Source organism: Boeremia exigua, assembly GCF_020726555.1.
Source record: "Boeremia exigua strain MPI-SDFR-AT-0100 chromosome Unknown C7974scaffold_6, whole genome shotgun sequence".
In the NCBI taxonomy this organism is placed as follows: domain Eukaryota; kingdom Fungi; phylum Ascomycota; class Dothideomycetes; order Pleosporales; family Didymellaceae; genus Boeremia; species Boeremia exigua.
Window position 1 is genome coordinate 559,563 of NW_025763523.1, and position 18,181 is coordinate 577,743.

The 18,181-nt window shown below is 54.5% G+C and overlaps 9 protein-coding genes across 9 annotated transcripts; 6 read left to right on the forward strand and 3 right to left on the reverse strand.

Moving 5' to 3' along the window:
- Positions 1–125: 125 nt before the first annotated feature.
- C7974DRAFT_182016 (GPI transamidase component GPI16 precursor) lies at positions 126–2,056 on the reverse strand. Its single transcript, XM_046136370.1, has 2 exons — positions 1,650–2,056; positions 126–1,604 (listed from the first exon to the last, which is right to left on the reverse strand). Exons 1-2 carry the CDS (start codon positions 2,000–2,002, stop codon positions 215–217), a joined length of 1,743 nt encoding a protein of 580 aa, XP_045996913.1. The 5' UTR covers positions 2,003–2,056; the 3' UTR covers positions 126–214.
- Positions 2,057–2,161: 105 nt separating this feature from the next.
- Positions 2,162–2,962, forward strand: C7974DRAFT_393927 (50S ribosomal protein L33). The gene is made up of 3 exons (XM_046141831.1): positions 2,162–2,208; positions 2,354–2,470; positions 2,629–2,962. Exons 1-3 carry the CDS (start codon positions 2,196–2,198, stop codon positions 2,673–2,675), a joined length of 177 nt encoding a protein of 58 aa, XP_045996914.1. The 5' UTR covers positions 2,162–2,195; the 3' UTR covers positions 2,676–2,962.
- Positions 2,963–3,820: 858 nt separating this feature from the next.
- Positions 3,821–5,919, forward strand: C7974DRAFT_310842 (uncharacterized protein; the record flags this gene model as incomplete). The annotated part of the gene is given in 6 exon segments (XM_046138287.1): positions 3,821–4,103; positions 4,153–4,551; positions 4,598–4,802; positions 4,853–5,135; positions 5,183–5,776; positions 5,791–5,919. 6 exon segments carry the CDS (start codon positions 3,821–3,823, stop codon positions 5,917–5,919), a joined length of 1,893 nt encoding a protein of 630 aa, XP_045996915.1.
- Positions 5,920–6,719: 800 nt separating this feature from the next.
- Positions 6,720–7,716, forward strand: C7974DRAFT_182051 (uncharacterized protein). The gene is made up of 2 exons (XM_046136373.1): positions 6,720–7,185; positions 7,237–7,716. Exons 1-2 carry the CDS (start codon positions 6,818–6,820, stop codon positions 7,493–7,495), a joined length of 627 nt encoding a protein of 208 aa, XP_045996916.1. The 5' UTR covers positions 6,720–6,817; the 3' UTR covers positions 7,496–7,716.
- A 670-nt stretch (positions 7,717–8,386) lies between these two features.
- On the forward strand, positions 8,387–9,647 carry C7974DRAFT_182061 (uncharacterized protein). The gene has a single exon (XM_046136374.1). The coding sequence runs from the start codon at positions 8,816–8,818 to the stop codon at positions 9,479–9,481; it is 666 nt and encodes a 221-aa protein (XP_045996917.1). The 5' UTR covers positions 8,387–8,815; the 3' UTR covers positions 9,482–9,647.
- Positions 9,648–10,318: 671 nt separating this feature from the next.
- On the reverse strand, positions 10,319–11,489 carry C7974DRAFT_182040 (uncharacterized protein). The gene has a single exon (XM_046136372.1). It carries the CDS (start codon positions 11,228–11,230, stop codon positions 10,526–10,528), a length of 705 nt encoding a protein of 234 aa, XP_045996918.1. The 5' UTR covers positions 11,231–11,489; the 3' UTR covers positions 10,319–10,525.
- Positions 11,490–14,660: 3,171 nt separating this feature from the next.
- Positions 14,661–15,379, forward strand: C7974DRAFT_376030 (uncharacterized protein; the record flags this gene model as incomplete). Its single annotated transcript, XM_046140252.1, has 3 exons — positions 14,661–14,802; positions 14,876–15,022; positions 15,183–15,379. The coding sequence occupies 3 exons, from the start codon at positions 14,661–14,663 to the stop codon at positions 15,377–15,379; spliced, it is 486 nt and encodes a 161-aa protein (XP_045996919.1).
- Positions 15,380–15,849: 470 nt separating this feature from the next.
- C7974DRAFT_376031 (phosphatidylethanolamine-binding protein) lies at positions 15,850–16,425 on the reverse strand (the record flags this gene model as incomplete). The annotated part of the gene is made up of 1 exon (XM_046140253.1): positions 15,850–16,425. The coding sequence occupies one exon, from the start codon at positions 16,423–16,425 to the stop codon at positions 15,850–15,852; it is 576 nt and encodes a 191-aa protein (XP_045996920.1).
- A 483-nt stretch (positions 16,426–16,908) lies between these two features.
- On the forward strand, positions 16,909–18,058 carry C7974DRAFT_182122 (uncharacterized protein). The gene is made up of 2 exons (XM_046136375.1): positions 16,909–17,151; positions 17,202–18,058. The coding sequence occupies exon 2, from the start codon at positions 17,289–17,291 to the stop codon at positions 17,901–17,903; it is 615 nt and encodes a 204-aa protein (XP_045996921.1). The 5' UTR covers positions 16,909–17,151; positions 17,202–17,288; the 3' UTR covers positions 17,904–18,058.
- The last annotated feature ends 123 nt before the right edge of the window (positions 18,059–18,181 follow it).

Sequence of the window (18,181 nt, forward strand, 5' to 3'; positions counted from 1 at the left end):
CAATGTTGCCCCTGGCGTCGTAGGTAACAGCAACCATCTAGTGGTAAGAGGCAGGCTGGAAGGATGGCGTGAAAAATAGACGCTAGTGTTCACACAAGTGTTACAGGAAAGCGCGCTTCAAGTGCAACGATCGCCAGACCACACTCACACTCTCTACTTACGGTGAAGAGCAAAAACCGAAAATCACACGCTCCAATTCTTACTACAAAGTACGTCATCTCCCCAGCTTCGCTCTGAGCCCTGCAATCCTCGCCGCCAGAACCTCCTTGAGACCCCTAGGCGCCGGCACCTCCTCCGCGCCGACAAACCTTCTCACCAGCAAATTAAATATATTACCAAATCCGAGCGCCATCACCGTGCTCGTGAGAATAATCACGTTGTACGGCATACTGAAGTCGGGCGTGGGCAGCGGCAGCAGCAGCGATGTGGTGCGGATGTACACGCCCTTTGCATCCTGTGCGGGGGGCGAGAGGACGCGAATGACCGCCGGAGCAACGTCGAAGCCGCGGTTGGCGTCGGGAGGGTATTCGGTGTAGCGCAGAATGGCCTTCTCGAAGTCGTAGGTGAGGGTGAGTGTTGAGCTCGGGGGTATCACCAGGCGCAGTTCGAGGTGCGTGCCGCGCTGGCGGTCAAGGGCGGGGCGGTAGTAAGTCTCTTTGATGGGGCTGGTGGGAGAGGTGTCGACATGGGCGCGCAGGGTGTGCAGGTAGGGCTTCATGAACCACGGGAGCGACTCCAGGTAGACGAATTCGACGGGCTCGGTGGGTGATGGGTTCTTGATGATTGCTTGGATGCTGCCGCGTTCCTGGCCGTGGCCGTTGATTGATCGGGCAGCGAAGAGTTGGGGGTCGGCACGGACTAACCCAGTTGTCATCTTCTGTTCTGGCAGGACTAGATCGAAGTTTATTCCGGCTGCGGGCTTGTAGCAGCGGAGGGAACCCGAAGCAAGCCGCGACTCGCTGAACTGGCCTTCAGACTTGACATCAATGGTACGCTCTGGCGGTGTGTTGATGCAGACAGTGCTGGAGTCTTCACTCTCCTCAACCAACGGGCACGATCCTTTCAGAGGTTTGCCAAAGACGTCTTCCAGCGTCCAGGCTGGCTCGGTGCCCTTGTTGAGGGGAAAGCAGGTGTCGGGCGCATTGTAGCTCTTGGAGGTGTCGCACTCAATCTGGTCGATAGGCAGAGGGCGGGGAATTGGATTGTCGTGCGGGCGCTTCGATCGAGCAATGTCCAAGACCATATCCACGGACTGCTCCATCTCCAGCGAGCAAGTGCCGTCTTCGAGGGCGCACACGGGGCGCACGTCAATGGCCATGGTCTGGAAAGACGCGTCGAAGAGCTTGTGTCCGTCCAGCAAGCTCGAGATGCCGGCCTTACCTTTGCAGGGGAGCAGCTTGAGGAAGGGTGTCAAGTTCTCGGTGCAGACGACTTCGTGCGGCAGCGTGCCATGCAGTAGATGCAGGTTGGGGGCATTACGGTGGTCGCCCTCTGGCGAGAAGGCCATGACCGGGCGCGTCGTCTTGGTGGCATCGATGAAGTTCAGGGAGGCGCAGAAGAGGCCAGACAAGGCGTTAGTGAGGGTCAGCCAGCGTGCGAAGGCCCTGTCGCAGGTTAGACGGCGCTTCACAGCAGGCGGGCAGTCTTACTGCTCCTCGCTCTCGGCCTCAATCCACGCCCATAGCTCCACGCCGGTCCCTCCCTCCCGCGAGCCCTGCCACGGACGCTGGCCCCAGCTCTCGGCGTCCCATCTCCCCACGCTGAATCTCAGATGCAGCTCGCGTGCATGGGCGTGCTGCAGGATCTGACCCAGCGACCTTGGCACATATCGGAAGTTCTGCTGCTCGAAAGCCGCCTGGCTCTCGTTGCCGCGGAAGTTGAAGGACGCGAGGAGCGTGTCCTGGGGGAGCGGGCGCAGAAGCAGCTGCTCGTGGTAGTCCGACGCCGCCGAGACGACGGCCGTGGACGCGCTCAGCAATAACAGCAGCACGGAAGAGAGCATTGCAGCATTGCAGCGACCTGTACACTGATGTAGAGACACGCAGTGCACTGTGAGGTTCGGGGTGGAGCGACCTGCGGGCTTCAATGGCAGCTGATTGGTCAAAGCGCTCTGAAGCCAAGCCTTGAGACGGCGGAAACCTCACGATTCGACATCACGACCGCCGTCGCCAGCATCACAGCCAGTCACCGCCGCGATGGCCAAGAAAGGTACGCAGCTACGTCCAATTTCTGTCGCAGGGATCTGCAGGTGTTGTGGAGATGCCGGAAACGTGCAGGGCTCCCTGCGCACACGCGCCTCAGCCAATGCGCTTTCATCCGGACTATGAGAACTGCGCTGACGAGCTGGCTATAGCAAAGTCTCGTACCATCATGGTACGCCTCATATCGATGGCCATGACTGGTTACTACCGGACAATGCAACGGCCGCGTGCGCATCAACCGCTGAGCATGCTCAAATACGATCCCATTGGTACGCCCTCCTGTTCTACGCCCGAGCCATGAGTTGGAATACACGCGCTTCCATGTGATTCGAGATTTTGCGTGTCATTGAGAGGAGACGAGAAGATGTTGGACTGGCCACGACGGTGTAGACGCAGACAGTGCGGTGTATGGCTGACATTATCGCAGTGCGGAAGCAAGTCCTCTTCCTTGAAGCCAAGCGTGGAAAGAAGTAGAGTGGCTACACGGTACCACACTACCTACCTTCACGACACGATGGATATGGAGGGCTCTGGTTGAGTGGAAGGGTGTAGACGGGAGGGTGCTACACGCACACAGCGGGCGGGGCGCCATGTTGGAACGCCATCGCACACCGTACGCAAATGATACCACAACGTCGAAGATATGTACGCCTATTGTACGTACACTGTACCATACACAGCATGGCCTGGCGTTATAGATGGATTCGGCAGATATCGGGCAAGAGCCCTTGAAATGCACGATTATACAACCATTCAGAGACTCATTGTCACCTTGAATGTCCGTCCACGCTGTACGCAGCAATGACTGCTTCTTCAATGATTTTACCCTCGTGTACGAGGTGTTCGACCACGACCCGGAGTTCGGCACCGGCACTCAGCTTTACGAGTACGCTAGTTGCCAAGTTAGCGGACTGCTGAGGCGCTCGTCATCGCTCTTGGCTGTGCCCTTACAATGTCGATTTCCTATCAACACAGGCCATCTCCAAGATAACGCAGCTTCAATGCCCAGAGTCATGTTGCCATTGATATGTGGCGCGTCCTGACCGGTGGGCGTCAGCGGCACTTCGCCCTCACCACCCTAAGCTGCATGATGACAACAGGGGCCTCGTCTACACTCAACCTCGTCGATGCTAAGGTCCAAAGGTATTCATAACATTCTCACGCACTACGTAGATTGGTAATCCTCATGCTGCCAATGCTATAGAATTCATTACGTTCATTACAAAAGTCTGCACCCTCCATCGAATCTTGTTCGCATCGAGGCTGAGTGGATCCACTCCAAGAACAGGGTTGCTTGAGCCGCATCAGGACTTGCGTCTCTCTTCCTCTTTCTCCACAAACATACCGGAGTACTCAAAGCGGCAAGCCGGCCAGGCCCAATCTCTGTTTCTCTGGGGGTGGAAACCGTAAGGTGGGGCTAAGAATCCCGTCTGGAGAAGGACAAGACAGTAGTGTGAGATTGCTTGGCTCAGAGCGGATCACACCCGATCACTATCGTCACTCTCAATTCACTGAGCCGAAGCTACGGTGACGTATATAAGATGGCGCCGACGCCTGAGTCTGTCCACAGTGTTTTACGCTTAGCCAAGGGCCTTACAGTCGCCTCTTTCAACGCGACCATGGACTCCAGGAGGAACTCAGAGAAGTCTGAGAAGACCCAAGATGACCGTTTTGAGAACACTCTTTTCTCACACAATGAGGCACCTTACGACACGTCAACAACACACCATGAAGAAAGGGTTGCTAGAGAGAAAGCCTCCGGCCGCAAAGGCGGCATCACGGGCATGTTCCAAGGACTAGGCGACCTACCGGAGTGGGATGTTCCTGGGCTCGGTCGACTTCGCGGCAAAGCCCTCAACAACGGCATTGCGTGGGCGTCCTGGCTGGCCTTCCTTATGTTCGGTCCGTTTCTACAAGTTCCCACGGCCAATCTGTTGTTAATGTGCAACAGGGTATGACCAAGGTGTCATGTCCGGTCTTCTGACCCTGAACGACTTCCAGCGACACTTCCCACTCATGACGCCGCTGTCGCGCGCGAATGACATTTGCTGGCTCGATTCGCCAGACAATTCCATCAGAGATGAGCGTATGTGTACTGGCGACGCGAACACCCAGGCCGCGGCTGTTGCTTTGTACCAAGTCGGATGCTTTCTCGGTGCAGTACTCATCCTCTTCTATGGTGAGGTTTGGGGTCGCAAAAGTTCCACTTTCTGGGGGAGTTTCATCATGATCGTTGGCACAATCTTCCAGGTAGCTGCAGGCGGCACCAATGGCGGAGACGTCGGCGCCTACGCAGTTTTGATCGTGGGCAGAATTGTCGGTGGAGTCGGCAATGGCATGGTGACTTCGAGTAAGCTATTTCGCCTTGTGTAGATAGGCTAGACTGACTTTTGCAGCAATTCCGACGTGGCAATCCGAATGTGCCAAACCAGAGAAACGAGGACGACTTATCATCACATCAGGCGCCATCATTACAGCTGGTATCATGATTTCGTATTGGGTCGGCTATGGTTTCTACTTCCTCCCTGCAGGCGCAAGCTACAGCTCCGTTCGATGGAGATTCCCTGTCGCCTTCCAGTCCTTCTTCACAATCATTGTCATGTACTGGCCCCCAGACCCCAAAGACTTTCTCGAATACTGACCTTCGACAGGTACATGCTGCTGTATCTCCCGGACAGCCCCCGTTGGCTGATCATGCGTGGTCGCGAACAAGAAGCAAAAGAGCTCCTCTCGCGTCTCGCCGACGAAGACATCAACTCGGACGTCGTCGCCCTGGAACTGTCCAATATTAATGAAGCCCTTGCGGCCCAGAGCTTGCTGGGCGAATTTAAGATGCGCGAGCTCCTGACCAACGGCCCTTCACAGAACCTGCGCCGCACGCTCCTCGGTATCGCATCACAATTCTTCCAACAGATCTGCGGCATCAACCTCATCGTAAGTCTTTCTAAGCCGACGAAGAAGTCACCCCTAACCCACCCCAGACCTACTACGCCACCTTCGTATTCGAAAACTCCCTCGGCTTCGGGCCCTCCATGTCCCGCCTCCTCGCCGCCGCCAACGGCACTGAATACTTCCTCGCGTCCCTCCTCGCCATTCCGCTGATCGAACGCGCCGGCCGGCGCCGCCTGATGCTGTTCGGCGCCTTCGGGCAAATGGCATCAATGGCGATCCTCGCGGGCTCATCGTCCACCGCTGTCATCGACGAACTAGGTGCCCCGCGCCTATCCACGCGCTACGGCGTGGTAGCCACAGTCTTCCTGTTCGGCTTCAACACCTTCTTCGCTATCGGCTGGCTGGGCATGTCCTGGTTGTACCCCGCCGAGATCACCAGTCTGCGCATCCGCATCCAGGCCAACGCGCTGTCAACTTGTTCCAATTGGCTTAGCAATTTTCTCATTGTGATGATAACTCCTCCAGCGTTTGCGAATTTGCAGTACAATACGTACACCATGTTTGCGGTGTTCAATGCGGCGCTGCTGCCGGCGGTGTACTTTCTCTTTCCGGAGCCCAAGGGAAGGAGCCTTGAGGAATTAGATGTTATTTTCGCGAAGGCGCATGCTAAGGGTATCAGTCCGGTGGGGGTGGCGAGAGGGATGCCAAAGCTGGAGGGGAGGGTGCTGGCGGGGGAGATTGCGAGGTATTGGGGTGGGGATGTGGAAGGGGCGGGTCGGTGGAGTGTCACGGGTTTGCAGGAGGATGGGCGTGGGAGGTCGATTGAGAGGGCATAAGGTGCAAGAGTGACAGGAAATAGGAGAGGTTGTGTACAAGAGTACTGCACCCAGACATGTCCGAGTTGCTTCTTGGCAGTTTTGTAGGATCGAAGTATCCTTTAGCACAACCAATAGGCTTCCAAATCACAACTGAATGCCTCCACTTAAGCGCGATTATATCAACTAGAAAGCTGCCTATCGATGCTATTATTACTTCGTTTCTTGCATTGCAGCTACGTCGGTGGCAACTCGGACGTGCCTGAGTGAAGTAATGAGATCGTAGGTTCGTTTGCGATTCAGTAGCGGATTGATACCTAGTATATATGCATTGATTATTATCTCACAGCTTTCGAGCCTTCGTGATGTTCAGGATATGGTTTCAAGGTTGTGTTCGATGCCGGAACCTGTCTCCTGGTCATACTGTAGATCACGTGACTCTAAAATATCTCATTCCATCTCACTGTTGGCACACAGATTTTTACTCAATCAACTTCACCTGAGCTTTGGCTTGCCTACTTCTTTTGAATACGTTGTCTGGTGTGACAACATACGGATCAGCGCCACCAGTCAGCCTTGCGGGGTTAGGTACCTAATGCTCCGCCTTCTGGGGCCTCCCGCACATCCTTGCTGCGCCTTCTGCAAGTCTCCGAAACAACCGAAATGTGTAAAGATCAACACCCCGCCGTCCACTAAAATACCAGTCAAGTAGGACCGCGTACTTTGTTTAACCTCACATGTGGGTCTCTTCAGCATCAGCCTCAGCGACACCTTCCGCGCCGTGAGGCACGGGGGGCCTGAGATTTTAGGTCCCCGACAGCATAATGCATATATGGGCAACAGCAAAGCACCTCCTCTCTATTCATACTTCGTGACTTCAAACAGACCAGCATCAACCGTCCATCCACAATGATGAACCTCACCATCTTCACCAAGTCCACCCCCCACGCCCTCCGCGCCCTCTCCCTCGCCACCTTCGCCCCCGCCTTCACCATCCTCCTGATCTCAGGCATCATGCTCGAGCAAGTCAACCCCGCCATCGGAATCCTCCCGCTGTTCTTCTCCGCCGCCTTCGCCGCGCTACTGCTCGCCAACGAGCGGCGCTGCGGCTGCCAGGCCAGCGGACTCGCAGGCACGCCGCTGCACTTCATCGCGGATTTCGTGCTTGGGGTGGGGCTGGCGGTGTGTCTGGTGCTGGCGTGGGTGTTTGTAGGGTCGCGGAGGCGGCACGGGATTGTGCTGGCGGTGTATGGGACGAACTTCTTGATCTGCAATCTGTGAGTTGCGCGTGGACTGACCTGCGTGCATGTGGACACTAATGGAATCAGGCTCATTCATGGGTACTTCGTCTGGACGTTTCTGCGCGATGCGGTGCAAGGGGGTCAGACGTATCCGGCGAGTTGTCCGCAGTGTCAGGGTGGGAGTTTCTCGTTCACGGTCGGAGGGTACCGGATCGGGCGAGACTACAGTTTTGGTGGTGGACTGAACGGTGGGATGAAGAATGGGTATGCGCCACTTTTGGATGGGGATGGAGAGCCGAGAGTCAGCACTGATGAGGGAGCGGATGGAGCGGCGAGTATGGTGTAAGCGTGGTGGTGGGTGTATTGGGTCGAGGAGTTTGGGCCTGGCGTTAATGGAAACTTGATATCTACGACTTAATTAGATCACGCTGCATTGAACTTATTTTGGCACACAAACAGAACTTCCAAGCTATTCGAATGTACCTCTGCAGAAAGTGCAACAGGTACGTGCTGAAGCGTCGTTTGGTACGACTTCATTTGCTGGACGTTTCACGGCTCACCACAGTGCAGAGACCTCCTCGAACTGCGGCAGATCCAACGCTCTCGACTTCTCGGAGGAGTGTTTCAAGGTCTGAAGCTACAAATAACCTGAAATGATCCTGACTTTGATCATCGGCTACGGACCACTCGCACTGTGTCGTCAGCGGTAGTCCCAAACGCGAATCCTCAATGCAAACCTCAAGCCACATCTGGCAGAAAACCCGTCTTCCATTCGTCGCTCGACCCAGATGAGAACGAGCTCCTGCCATGACCCTTCAAACAGCCGATCTCCCATAGCGTCCGTCTCTATTTCCAGCAGCCACGTGATCCCGGCCCCCAACTCTCACCACTCGATCGAGCGCGCACACCAAGCAGCACCAGTCCGGCCTTCGGATGCCCATGGCCAGACCTCAAACCGGACCCCAAGCAACGTCACCTGCGACGGGCGCGGCGATCCTGAGCCACCACCAATTTCCACACTCACGTGCGTTTGCGAACCTGAACGGGCGTTCACTCAGCCCTGCTGCGCCCCGGCACGCCTCAGCACCACCGATCGCGACGCCAAACAATGCAATCACCGGCCGTCCAATCGCGAACACATTTTCTGCCCGTCCCAATGCGAGCATAGCCCTGCGTCCGGTAATGATGGAACAGCGTTGTCCCGTGGACGTTGATGAAGAGCAGAGCGTCGTTAGCAGCGTGCCAGGGTAGAGCCGGAAGCAATTGCACACGTCGACGCGCTGTGCCAAAGCGCGCCGTTGAAATCCGGTGCGGCACCAACCTACCCCACGACAACTGGCAGTCCCGGACGCTCAAGGCGCGTTTCAGCGCAAGCGCGTTGGGTGCGAGCGTGGCTGCGGGCGCGCCCGTGGTCCACTTCCTCACTCGAGTCTCAACACACGTCGTTCACAGACGCGCAGAGCCGGGCGCCAGCCTCACCGGTGGCCCACATGAGTGCATGCGCGCGGGAGCGTGCAGAGGGACCGGTGGGCAGAAGTCGGTGAGGGTGGGAGGAAGAGATCCACTGCTGCGGCGAGATCCTTGTCGCTATCGCGGCTAGCAGAGGGAGCGGGGTGGAATGGGTGCGTGCGAGGATGTTCCTGAATCGAGCGGTTGACACGACTGGATGGCGGGTACTTGTTGCGTTTGCCATGCACGATGGAGGATGGGTATCCACCGGTGCCGCTGTCAAGTGCGGTGGGTTTTTGTTTTGGGCATCGCAGACGTGTTCTGGGCTCTTCAGGTACGGTTGCATTATGGCGTGCATATTGTCAACATCACGATGAAGCGCGTGCAAGATAGAGGAAGATGCAATTGTGCGATTCCATGTACATCATCGCTTCAACTCGAGTCTGAGCATCCAAGTATCTCGTACGAAGTACATGTCTCGCCTCACTCCAGGTGCAGATCCCGTGCCGTGCACCACGCGTTCCCACGCGTACTCGGTCTTATTCCGAATGCCACTTCACCACGCCCTCCATATCGAGCAACGATGCGCAAACACGGCCAACAAGTTCTGCTGTTTCAGATCTGCTCTGCAGAGATGTTGGGCATCGTGAGGCTTCAAAGTGGATTCCGGTGCTCAGAATTCTGCCCGCAACGGTATCCTGGACTGGTAAGCGACGTGTCCCTCCTCGAATCACACCCTTTGGGCAACGATGTGAGGATGGCCGGCGAACGGAGAGCACGCCGTGGAAGCTTTGAGTGGCTCTGCTGCCCTGCCGCGTCGTGGGTGTTCAGGTGCACGGGATGTGGTATTGAGAGGCATGGGGTGGTGGGCGCTGGACCCTGATTGCCCCGCGTTCCACCCTCGCGACCCTGCTTGCAGACAAGCCTTCGACATCATCTCCCACGATAGTGGTGGGAGAGTGTGCATGCAGTCAGCGCGTGCCTTGCAAGTTCTTCGTCATCCTGGGCGCAGACGTCGTGCGAAGAGCGCAGCAGGTTTGCTCGCTTCCTGCAGCCACAAGATTGATCATGAAGGTGGAGGGTCGCGGGACGGCCCTCGAGATGCCATGAGGGTGTGCATCTCCATGGAGCTGACGCGCCTGTTGAGAGAGGCTTGAACCGGCTGATAGCAGTCGCAGATGGCTTATCAGGGTAAGTATTGGCACTTATCTGGCACATGAGCGTTGCGGGCGCGGCTGCGCCCTCGCTTCGTGTTGCACCGCAGGAACAAGAACCAGGTTGGGGTCAGAGGGTGTGTGACTGTCTCAGTGCAACACCACATCAACGTGGACATGCCGGGTTCTGGATTCTGCCTTGCTCAAGACCATTGTTTCCAATATGTGTCGATGAGAATAAATCGTTTCATCGTACCAAGCTGTTTGTCGTTTTGGCACTGTTTGCTACCGTGCTATCTCAAGCAAGACAATGGAGGTCACGGCTCTTGATCACAAAGCACAGAACAGGAAATGCGTGATGGCACAGTGATGAGATTTCAAGTGTTGAAATTTGTCAAACGTATAACTAGTAGTCTCCTCCAGACTAAGTTGCTTCTTGCCTCCTTGCATCATATCGTGCGTCATCCGTCCTCCCCTCAACACCTCGAAGGTGGAGTGTACCATGTGGTCGCGAAGCTTTGTCATCCTTTTCAGGGTAAACGCCATGCCTGCGCCAAATTATGTTCCAAATAGCAGCAAAGCCTATTCCGAAATGCAAAGCAAAATCGTGAAACAGTGTGCATGTGCAGCGACCATCGCGGACTGGCGCGGAACCTTCGCAGAGCCGTTGCTATGCGGATCGCCGTTGCGATGGCAAACAGTTGCGTGTGTTTGTGTACCAGACTTGCGTCATGGTTTAAATTATAGCGTATTCATTCCGTTCAGGTGATCGTTCAGCGGTAGTAGCCAGAGAGACGGTGCTCGCGCAGGTCACGAGCAGATGGCTCGCGGACTTCGACATTGTACTTTGCGCTGCGTCGCTTCTTTGCTTGGTCCTCCTCGTACAGAGAACCACGCCTCACGCTGGCAGTGTTGATCTCGACCTTGTCGGGCCAGTCGACAACCTCGCCAGATCGTGGTCGTGAAGACTTGGTCTTTGTCTTATCGTGCTCGACCTTGACTGACTTCTGTCGTACGGGCAGAGCGGATGTGCGAGGAGCGACGTGGTAGGTGCGGTCCATGGAGACGAATGGTCGGCGTGACCTGTGACGCAAGCTGCGCTCGATAGCCTTCAAGAGGCTGCTGACTTCGACATAGCCGGATGGGATCTCGACTTGGACGATCTTGTTCTCCTCCTCCTTGGTAGAGTAGATTCTCCCCTCCTTGTTGTAGATGTAGGAGGCGACGTCTTGAGCGAGACGGTGGCCGAGTTCGCAAAGCTTCTCATGGTTGCGGTGAACCTCATAGGGGTCATGGCAGTATGCGCACTTGTGAGCGTGCATCTCGAAGTCGTACAGTGCCCAGCTTTCGGTGACGGTCACTGGGCGCATCACAGACTGGACGGGATCTTTGTTGAATTCAACTGCCCGCCCCTTCTTGGAGGGGACGGGCTTGGAGTGGACGACGGTAGGCATGGCGTGGCGGGAAATGGAGGGCATGGTTGTGGTCTTTGACTTCTTCAAGATGGAGTGTAGCCGGGAAGCCGTGGTGACGTTGATGTCAAGTGGAGCCAGAGAGGCGTTGATGAAGTCACTCCCGGACGAGAGTACCTCGTTTGATTTTTGGATGGTTAGATCCGATGCTCGATATGGTGTGTCGAGCTGTTGGTGATGTTGGTTTGTGATAGTTCATGGTGGGCGCGGGATCTTTCAATATATGTCCTGTCGAGTCTTGGTAACCGCAGCTGGGCATGTGTGGATGGCAGCCTGAAGCTAGAGGCGCATCCTTAGGCGGCAGGGGTGCACCACCCTTGTCTGGCGCGCCCATCAGCAGGGCTAAGCTTGTGGGTCGGCTAGCGAGGGCGGTCAACTTCCTCTACCCATGACGACGATTCTTTGGGGTGCTAGAGACATTTGGCGTGCCCGAAGGTCAGAAGGCCGGCCAACGGTTGCCGCCAGAGTGCGCTATTGTTGGCAGCGGAAATGCTGAGTGCTTGCTTCATGAAACAAAGGAACGGATGTCAGTTCGAGGAGTGCGCCAGCAGCCGCCCGGTTCGACTCCTGAGCGAGATGCGCAAACATGTTCAAGGTGCATGTATCAGCGTGTCCGCTGCGCAAGCAGAGAGGTCAGTTGCCATGTCCGCAGCATCGTGATTCGACAATCTGGCCCAAGTTGGCATCCGTTCACGCATGTCGAGGGTTGTTGGCGTGGTTACGGCCTTTGCCCGCCTGGCGCCTTGAGGCATCAGCCACAGGTGCTATCGATATTTGGGCATAGTGCCACTCTCAACCCCACCTTTCTCATCACTCACTTTGCGCAGCCTCTCTTGTCTCACCGCAACGCACTGCCACAGCAGGGCAGGCATTGTGCATTGCCTCTATACTCTATTGCATGTGTGACGCAGTATCAAGCTCGAACGCATCAATTCTTCGCGTTGCGGAGTGCACTTCGTGCCGTGTCACCCAACACCTGCCAGTCTGCCCCACCACCACGTCTCCTGCGCCCTTCATGGCCATCCAAGTCTTGGCTACTAACTGGGAGGGCGCGGGCATGACTGGACGATCGTGGGTCACCTCAAGACTCATCAATCGTTTCTTGAGCCTGGGCCTGCCGACGGCAGCTATCTGCCCTGCTGCATACGCCCTGCAGGCTATCGCTTGACACACCAGACGTAGCGTTCTTCTCTCGTCTGACCGGAAAATGCTACCATCTGATTCGTCAATTGAGCTTTGTTCCGGTAAAGCCTTCAGACACAATGGCTGCAACAGCAGTTCGCGAACCCTTGCCTAGCTGAAGAATTGCTGGTCGCTACGTCGGCTCTGGTGACAAAGCACAATCACCCGATCGAACCTTGCAAGCAATATGACGGATGTCAGACGGGAGTCGATCTACCTCCTATCGATAGTGTTGGATTGTGGCCGTGAACCCTGTGCGCCACAGACGGGTGAGTCAAAGCCCCGTGTTCCCAGCTGACTACACTTTCGAAGTACTGTATGACTCTAACCTTTGGTTGATCGGCCCGCCCCGCACGTTGCACGAAAGATTGACGAGTAGCGTTGCTATCGACCCTATCCTCAAACAGCTGACACCAATCGTCACGACTGCTTGGCCGAACACTTCGCACCTTCTAGCGCGGCTCTGCAGACGTCACTAGGGCTGTGATGTTGCGAACCAGCGGATGGCCGGAAGATCTAACACTTTTGCCTTCATGCGGCTAGTTGGACGATTCAACTCTCCGCCCACTGTTGACCCCGCCAAACCCTGGCTCAAGGATGCCGAGCAGGCTTGGAGGCTTTCGAGCTGACGAATTCCACTCCATCTATGTCGCTTCCACTTGCCGAGCTCCGGCAGAACAGACAAATATCACTGGACGGACCAGTCGTACCATGCCCTACCAAGATACAATGGAGTGTGGATACTCCTGTCAGTGTCTGTCTCAGTTGCCTTGCATTGTGCCGAGTACCATGTTCGTTGCCACGTTGCGGCAATGAAACGAACCAGACTTCTGGAGAGCGTTGCAACGTTACCAAAAGACGCATTCGTTGCGCAGGTTTCCTCCAGTCTTCGTCGTGTGTGGATGTCGACAGATCTTGCTACACTATGATGAGGGTAAGTATTCGATGTAGCGATATGCAAACTTGTAGTCGGTGTAGATCAATCAGAGCCTTATGTGACTCTGTGTAGGTATCGAACAACCGCGATTGGACATGGGCTGCTTCGCAGTAATTCTGTGTCTGATTGTTCGTTACAACAGCACGGACTGTACATGGTATGGAAACTTACAGTGTATACATAAACAATCCTAACAAACGCCAAGAGAACAGCACATGACCTAATCCAAATAATGTCCAGCAGGCTGCACCCGCTCATGCAAACTATCATGTCGTTCAAGAGCGAGCTGACTACTTTCTTAGTGTAAATGAGGATGGTTCGCTGAACAAATAATAAAGTTCAAGACTCCCTTTCCATGTGGCTTCTTGTTTACGATTACCTTTCAAAGATCGATGATGAGAATCTTACCGAAGCTTCCGCATCGACTGACCGAGTTTTCTATGGCCTTGCTGACAATAGGTTCACCGGAGTCTTATGTCTCTCTCAGCAGATGTAAGTCTGTCTGCATGACAGCTGAAGAGCGACCGGATACGGGCTTTAAGTGCCGGCGGGGCTCGCACATGACAACGAATGTCAGGGTCGAAGAATGTAAGCCCCGATGCTTCGACATCGACCGGCTTACCCAAAACTCACATGCGTACAGCGCCTTTTGCATCGTGCTGTGTGATCTGCGGATGTCATGCATCGAAGCCTTGCCTGTCAGGCAGGTCACTGCCTTTCTCGTAGCATGGGCTTACTCACTGGCCAAACAACCGCCTGCCCTCAGCTCTTATGCTGACAGACGCGTGGTGCTCACGATGCTGTCAGCTGCACCCCACGATCTCCTCTCTGTTCAGACGCTTGATCTGTCAATGTCGGTCAAGAAGTTGCACCCCCGTTTTGCTTCTGCAACACAAGCGGCTCTAGTCCGAACTAGGTGATCGGAAACCCGCATTGCTTTTCTCCGATCTGGCGCTTGGGTTGCGCTTGCGGTGTAGACTAACGAATAGCTGCACGCAACGATCCTCTACAGACTCCACTTTGCAATTAATATCTTTGTCGAATCCTACAATTCACAAGATACGTGTAGTCGTCTTGTCTTTACCGCACAATTACCTGAGACACATGACCGCGCGTTCTGCGCTTTGGTCAGCCATTAACCCCTTTCCCCCTTAGCGCGGATCCGTGTGCTGGCTTCACCGCAACTTCAGGAATCTTATTTTGCGACCTGCGGAGCGCGAACTTCCTTTAAACCCCCAGTCTCCCCTCAAATCGCACTCAAACTCATTACCTCGAACCAGCAAGAGCAAGGAATATTGAACCAGAAAGAGATTGGAAATGCCGCCCCGAAGTGTCTGCTTGAATGTTTTCACCACAAGTCTTGGTGAAGCTGGTACAGCGGTGAGGGAAGGACGAGAGGTCAACCCACACGAACTCACCTTTGGAAGGAGAGACTCTGCTCAGAGCCTACCAGACGATCGTACGCACCTCTCTTTCTCTGGAACTTTGTCCTAGAGGTCGTTATGCTGTCGCAGTACTGACATGAAACGCAGATAGCGCTCGCCGCTCGTCCTCAGCGTCCCCTTCCTCAGCAGCAACATCACCACCCCCAGCATTCAATCGCGCAGACCTGTTCAACTCTCTGCGCCCAGCAGCTTCGACTGAGAGCCTAAGCTCCGCTTTTGCTTTCGGTTCCAAAGGTACGTTATGCAACCTTCTGCAGGAACCCGATCTGTTACCCCTTTCGGCACTAGCGTGTTAGAGTTGCAAGGCAACCCACCCAACCGCTGGATACCTATAACACCGGGCATATTTCAGCCTTATCAACGTCAAAAGAGAGTTGTGCTAACATGTCTCCAGCCTGCTCGACCTGCTCGGGCCAGAGTGCCAGGCTCCGTTGCTCGCGCTGCAAGAACGCGTACTATTGCGACAAGGCCTGCCAAAAATCTTCCTGGAAGGCACACCGACAAACCTGCGAGCCGGCCTCGCAGATGCAGGGCTACTCCGCACCTGCAACTCCTGATTGCTCGAATCCTGCCAGTCCTACCAACGCCTGATTATGTTATATATCCCAGCCCAAAATTCGCATGCTGTTGTACAAAGAAAACGGTCCGAAGAAGCATGCGGACCGAAAAGAATGACGATGGATGAGCGGTGAAGATGAGCACGGGCTTTCACGACAACTCGCATAGCATGATGTGGCACTTTTGCATCCAAGCGTTTATACACGGTGTTCTGGAGTTATACTAGACCGATCAAGCATTCAATTGCTAAGACGAATGAACCTTACGACCATACCACAAACACTCGTTCTTTGCCACTGCGGCGTTGTGACAGGCTTTCGACCAATGGGCTCGACGTGAACACTGCATGCTCGTGGCACCAATCGCGTCAGAGGCGGATGAACGTTGGAAGCATCGGTGAACGCCACAGTCACGTGATTTAATGCGGTTGGCGATCAGGCAATCATCCGGTCCGTGGACATGACTCGTTCGGTTCATGACTCTCACAACTACCGAGTCTTGTTCTACAACTCGTCCTTGCCGCCATTCCACCCATCTCCAACGCCCCTCATCCACTGTACACCCACGAGCTCCAGCCCATGCTTCTCCACGAACTCCTTCGCCCCAAAGCTCCTCCTGTCTACAAACTCCTCACCGCCAACATCGCTCTTCTCGAGACTGAAACCCTGCGGCTCCTTGAAAAGCAAGAATAGATACCGATGCGGTCCGCTCTCGTCCTTCGGCCCCGGCGCAAGGTACTGGGTCAGTGTGTTGCCCTCGCTGATCTCCTTCGCGGAAGAGGGGACGTTGGTGATGACCCAGTGGCGCCAGTAAGCGAACTTGGGGTCGTCAGGCGTGGGCGCATCGGGGTCGATGAGGAAGAATGTGAAGGACTGCGCGCTTGCTGAGTCCGAGGCTGCTGAGAAGGTGATGCTGGGCTTCTCCTTAGCTTCGCTGACGCGGACTAGCGATCCGTTTGATGGCGACTTTGCAGGGAATGAGACATTGAGGTTGTAGCTGGGTGTGAAAGTGGCCGGGATGATGGGGGAAGGGAGGAGAGAGGCGGTTTTGAGAGTATCGATGAGTGATGTGGACGCCATTTTGGATTCGATGGTTGTCGTTGATGCTGGGTAGGTATCTTAGGGAGGATTGAGCTCCCGGGCTTGAGGTATTCAAGTACTCAGACGTTCGGACTGTGTTGTTGCGTGTTCATACATCGGTAGCGCTGATTGGTGGATAATATGAGAGTTGAGGTCTTGGAGACCCATCTTTGCTTGGCTTTCTCCATAAATACCTCGTTGGTTTCCCCTCTCGCGCATGGTGTTTACAAATTCGGGCCATGTGTAGATGGAGTGTTCTTGAGCCTACAATCAATGTGAGTCCTTGTGGATGCTAGAGTCTTCGACTGCGGTCACACTCGAACCGGTCTACTTATGGTTCTGCCAATGTCACCACATCGATTTGAAACGCCATTTCACCATCTCGCCATCTAGTAAACGCTATTGGTCGTCTATGTTCACACTCCTAGCTGCTCGAATTGCTCTATACGCCTTCAGCTTCCGTCCGCCGACTACAGTGAAGCGGGCGATGATGTAATATTGCGTTGCGATTCCATGGATTTAGTCAGCTGTTCTGGAAACTCGTTAGAGTTCAACCCAAAGTTAGTTTTTAGGGTTCAACGCCTTATGGTTTCACAAATTCTCCGACCTTCCGCTTCATGGGCTCGAAATGTGTTAAATACTTCAAATCTCAGTTCCGTATACGTTCATGGTAATGCGCTCGCTTCCTAAAGAATTGATCGAAGACGCCGAGGGAAATGAAACAAAGCATGTCGCTCTATCTTTGTTCGCTTGCCCGCATCTTTGACAAAGCCCAGTCAATCTTAAACGGCACTCTCCGCTCCTGGATCTTCGCACTTCCATCCAATGCATTGATCTAGCGCAAAAACAGAGTTCCTGCAACTATGGCACAGGCATACCCATGTTCACCCACGCTGACCCAACTCGAATTTTGGGCTTGGACCACAGATCGCGAGAGAGAGATTGAATGGAGCAAAGGAGCACCCCAAATTATAGGAACGTCTAATAGCGACCAGCAAGTTCCTTGCCTGACATTAACATATCCACTGGCATCGGCTATCACCAGGGCTCTCTATCTGGGTCGAGAGCACACAGCGCACGAGGCACACGAGCGGAACTGGAAGGCGAAGCTTGAGACGAGAAGAACAAAGACGACCGCTAAATCAAAGTCTGTTGTATTTGGGATCGCCATGAAGGAACTAGAGATCGAGAAGAACGGAAAATCAACTACAGAGCAAACGAGAGAGCTCGAGCATTTGTTCAGAGCGCAAGCCCGCAACGACATCGAGATAAGTTTTATCAAGGAAACTGAAGATGGTTTTAGGCGTGTCCATGAGCAGTCCCTAGAAAGGCGGACTGCTGCGTGGCTTAGAGTCGACAGTATATTGAAACATGTATGGTGGGATGCAGGTCTTCAACGACAAGAGAAAGGCGGTACTCAAAGAGACCTTGGAGTTAGCAGTGAAAGTAGAAACGAGGCTAACCTTAAATCAACTTGAATAGCGCTGCTAGCTAGAGATGTAAACCTCAAAACAGCAAGAGGTATAATCTAAAGTCTAGACATAACCTAGAAGTAGAGGCCATATGCTAAAGATTTACGTATACTAGACTTTCTCTAGATTATCTAACTAAAAGCAAAGTAGGATCTTAGGGGCACAACTAAAAAGGTGGTTTCAAAGTAGCACAGCCATAGTCACGCTGTGCTAAGAGCCTAGACACTGATTAGCCCTTTAAGCGCGCCTCGATTAATGGGTGGGCATGGGCAACGGTCAGCGGG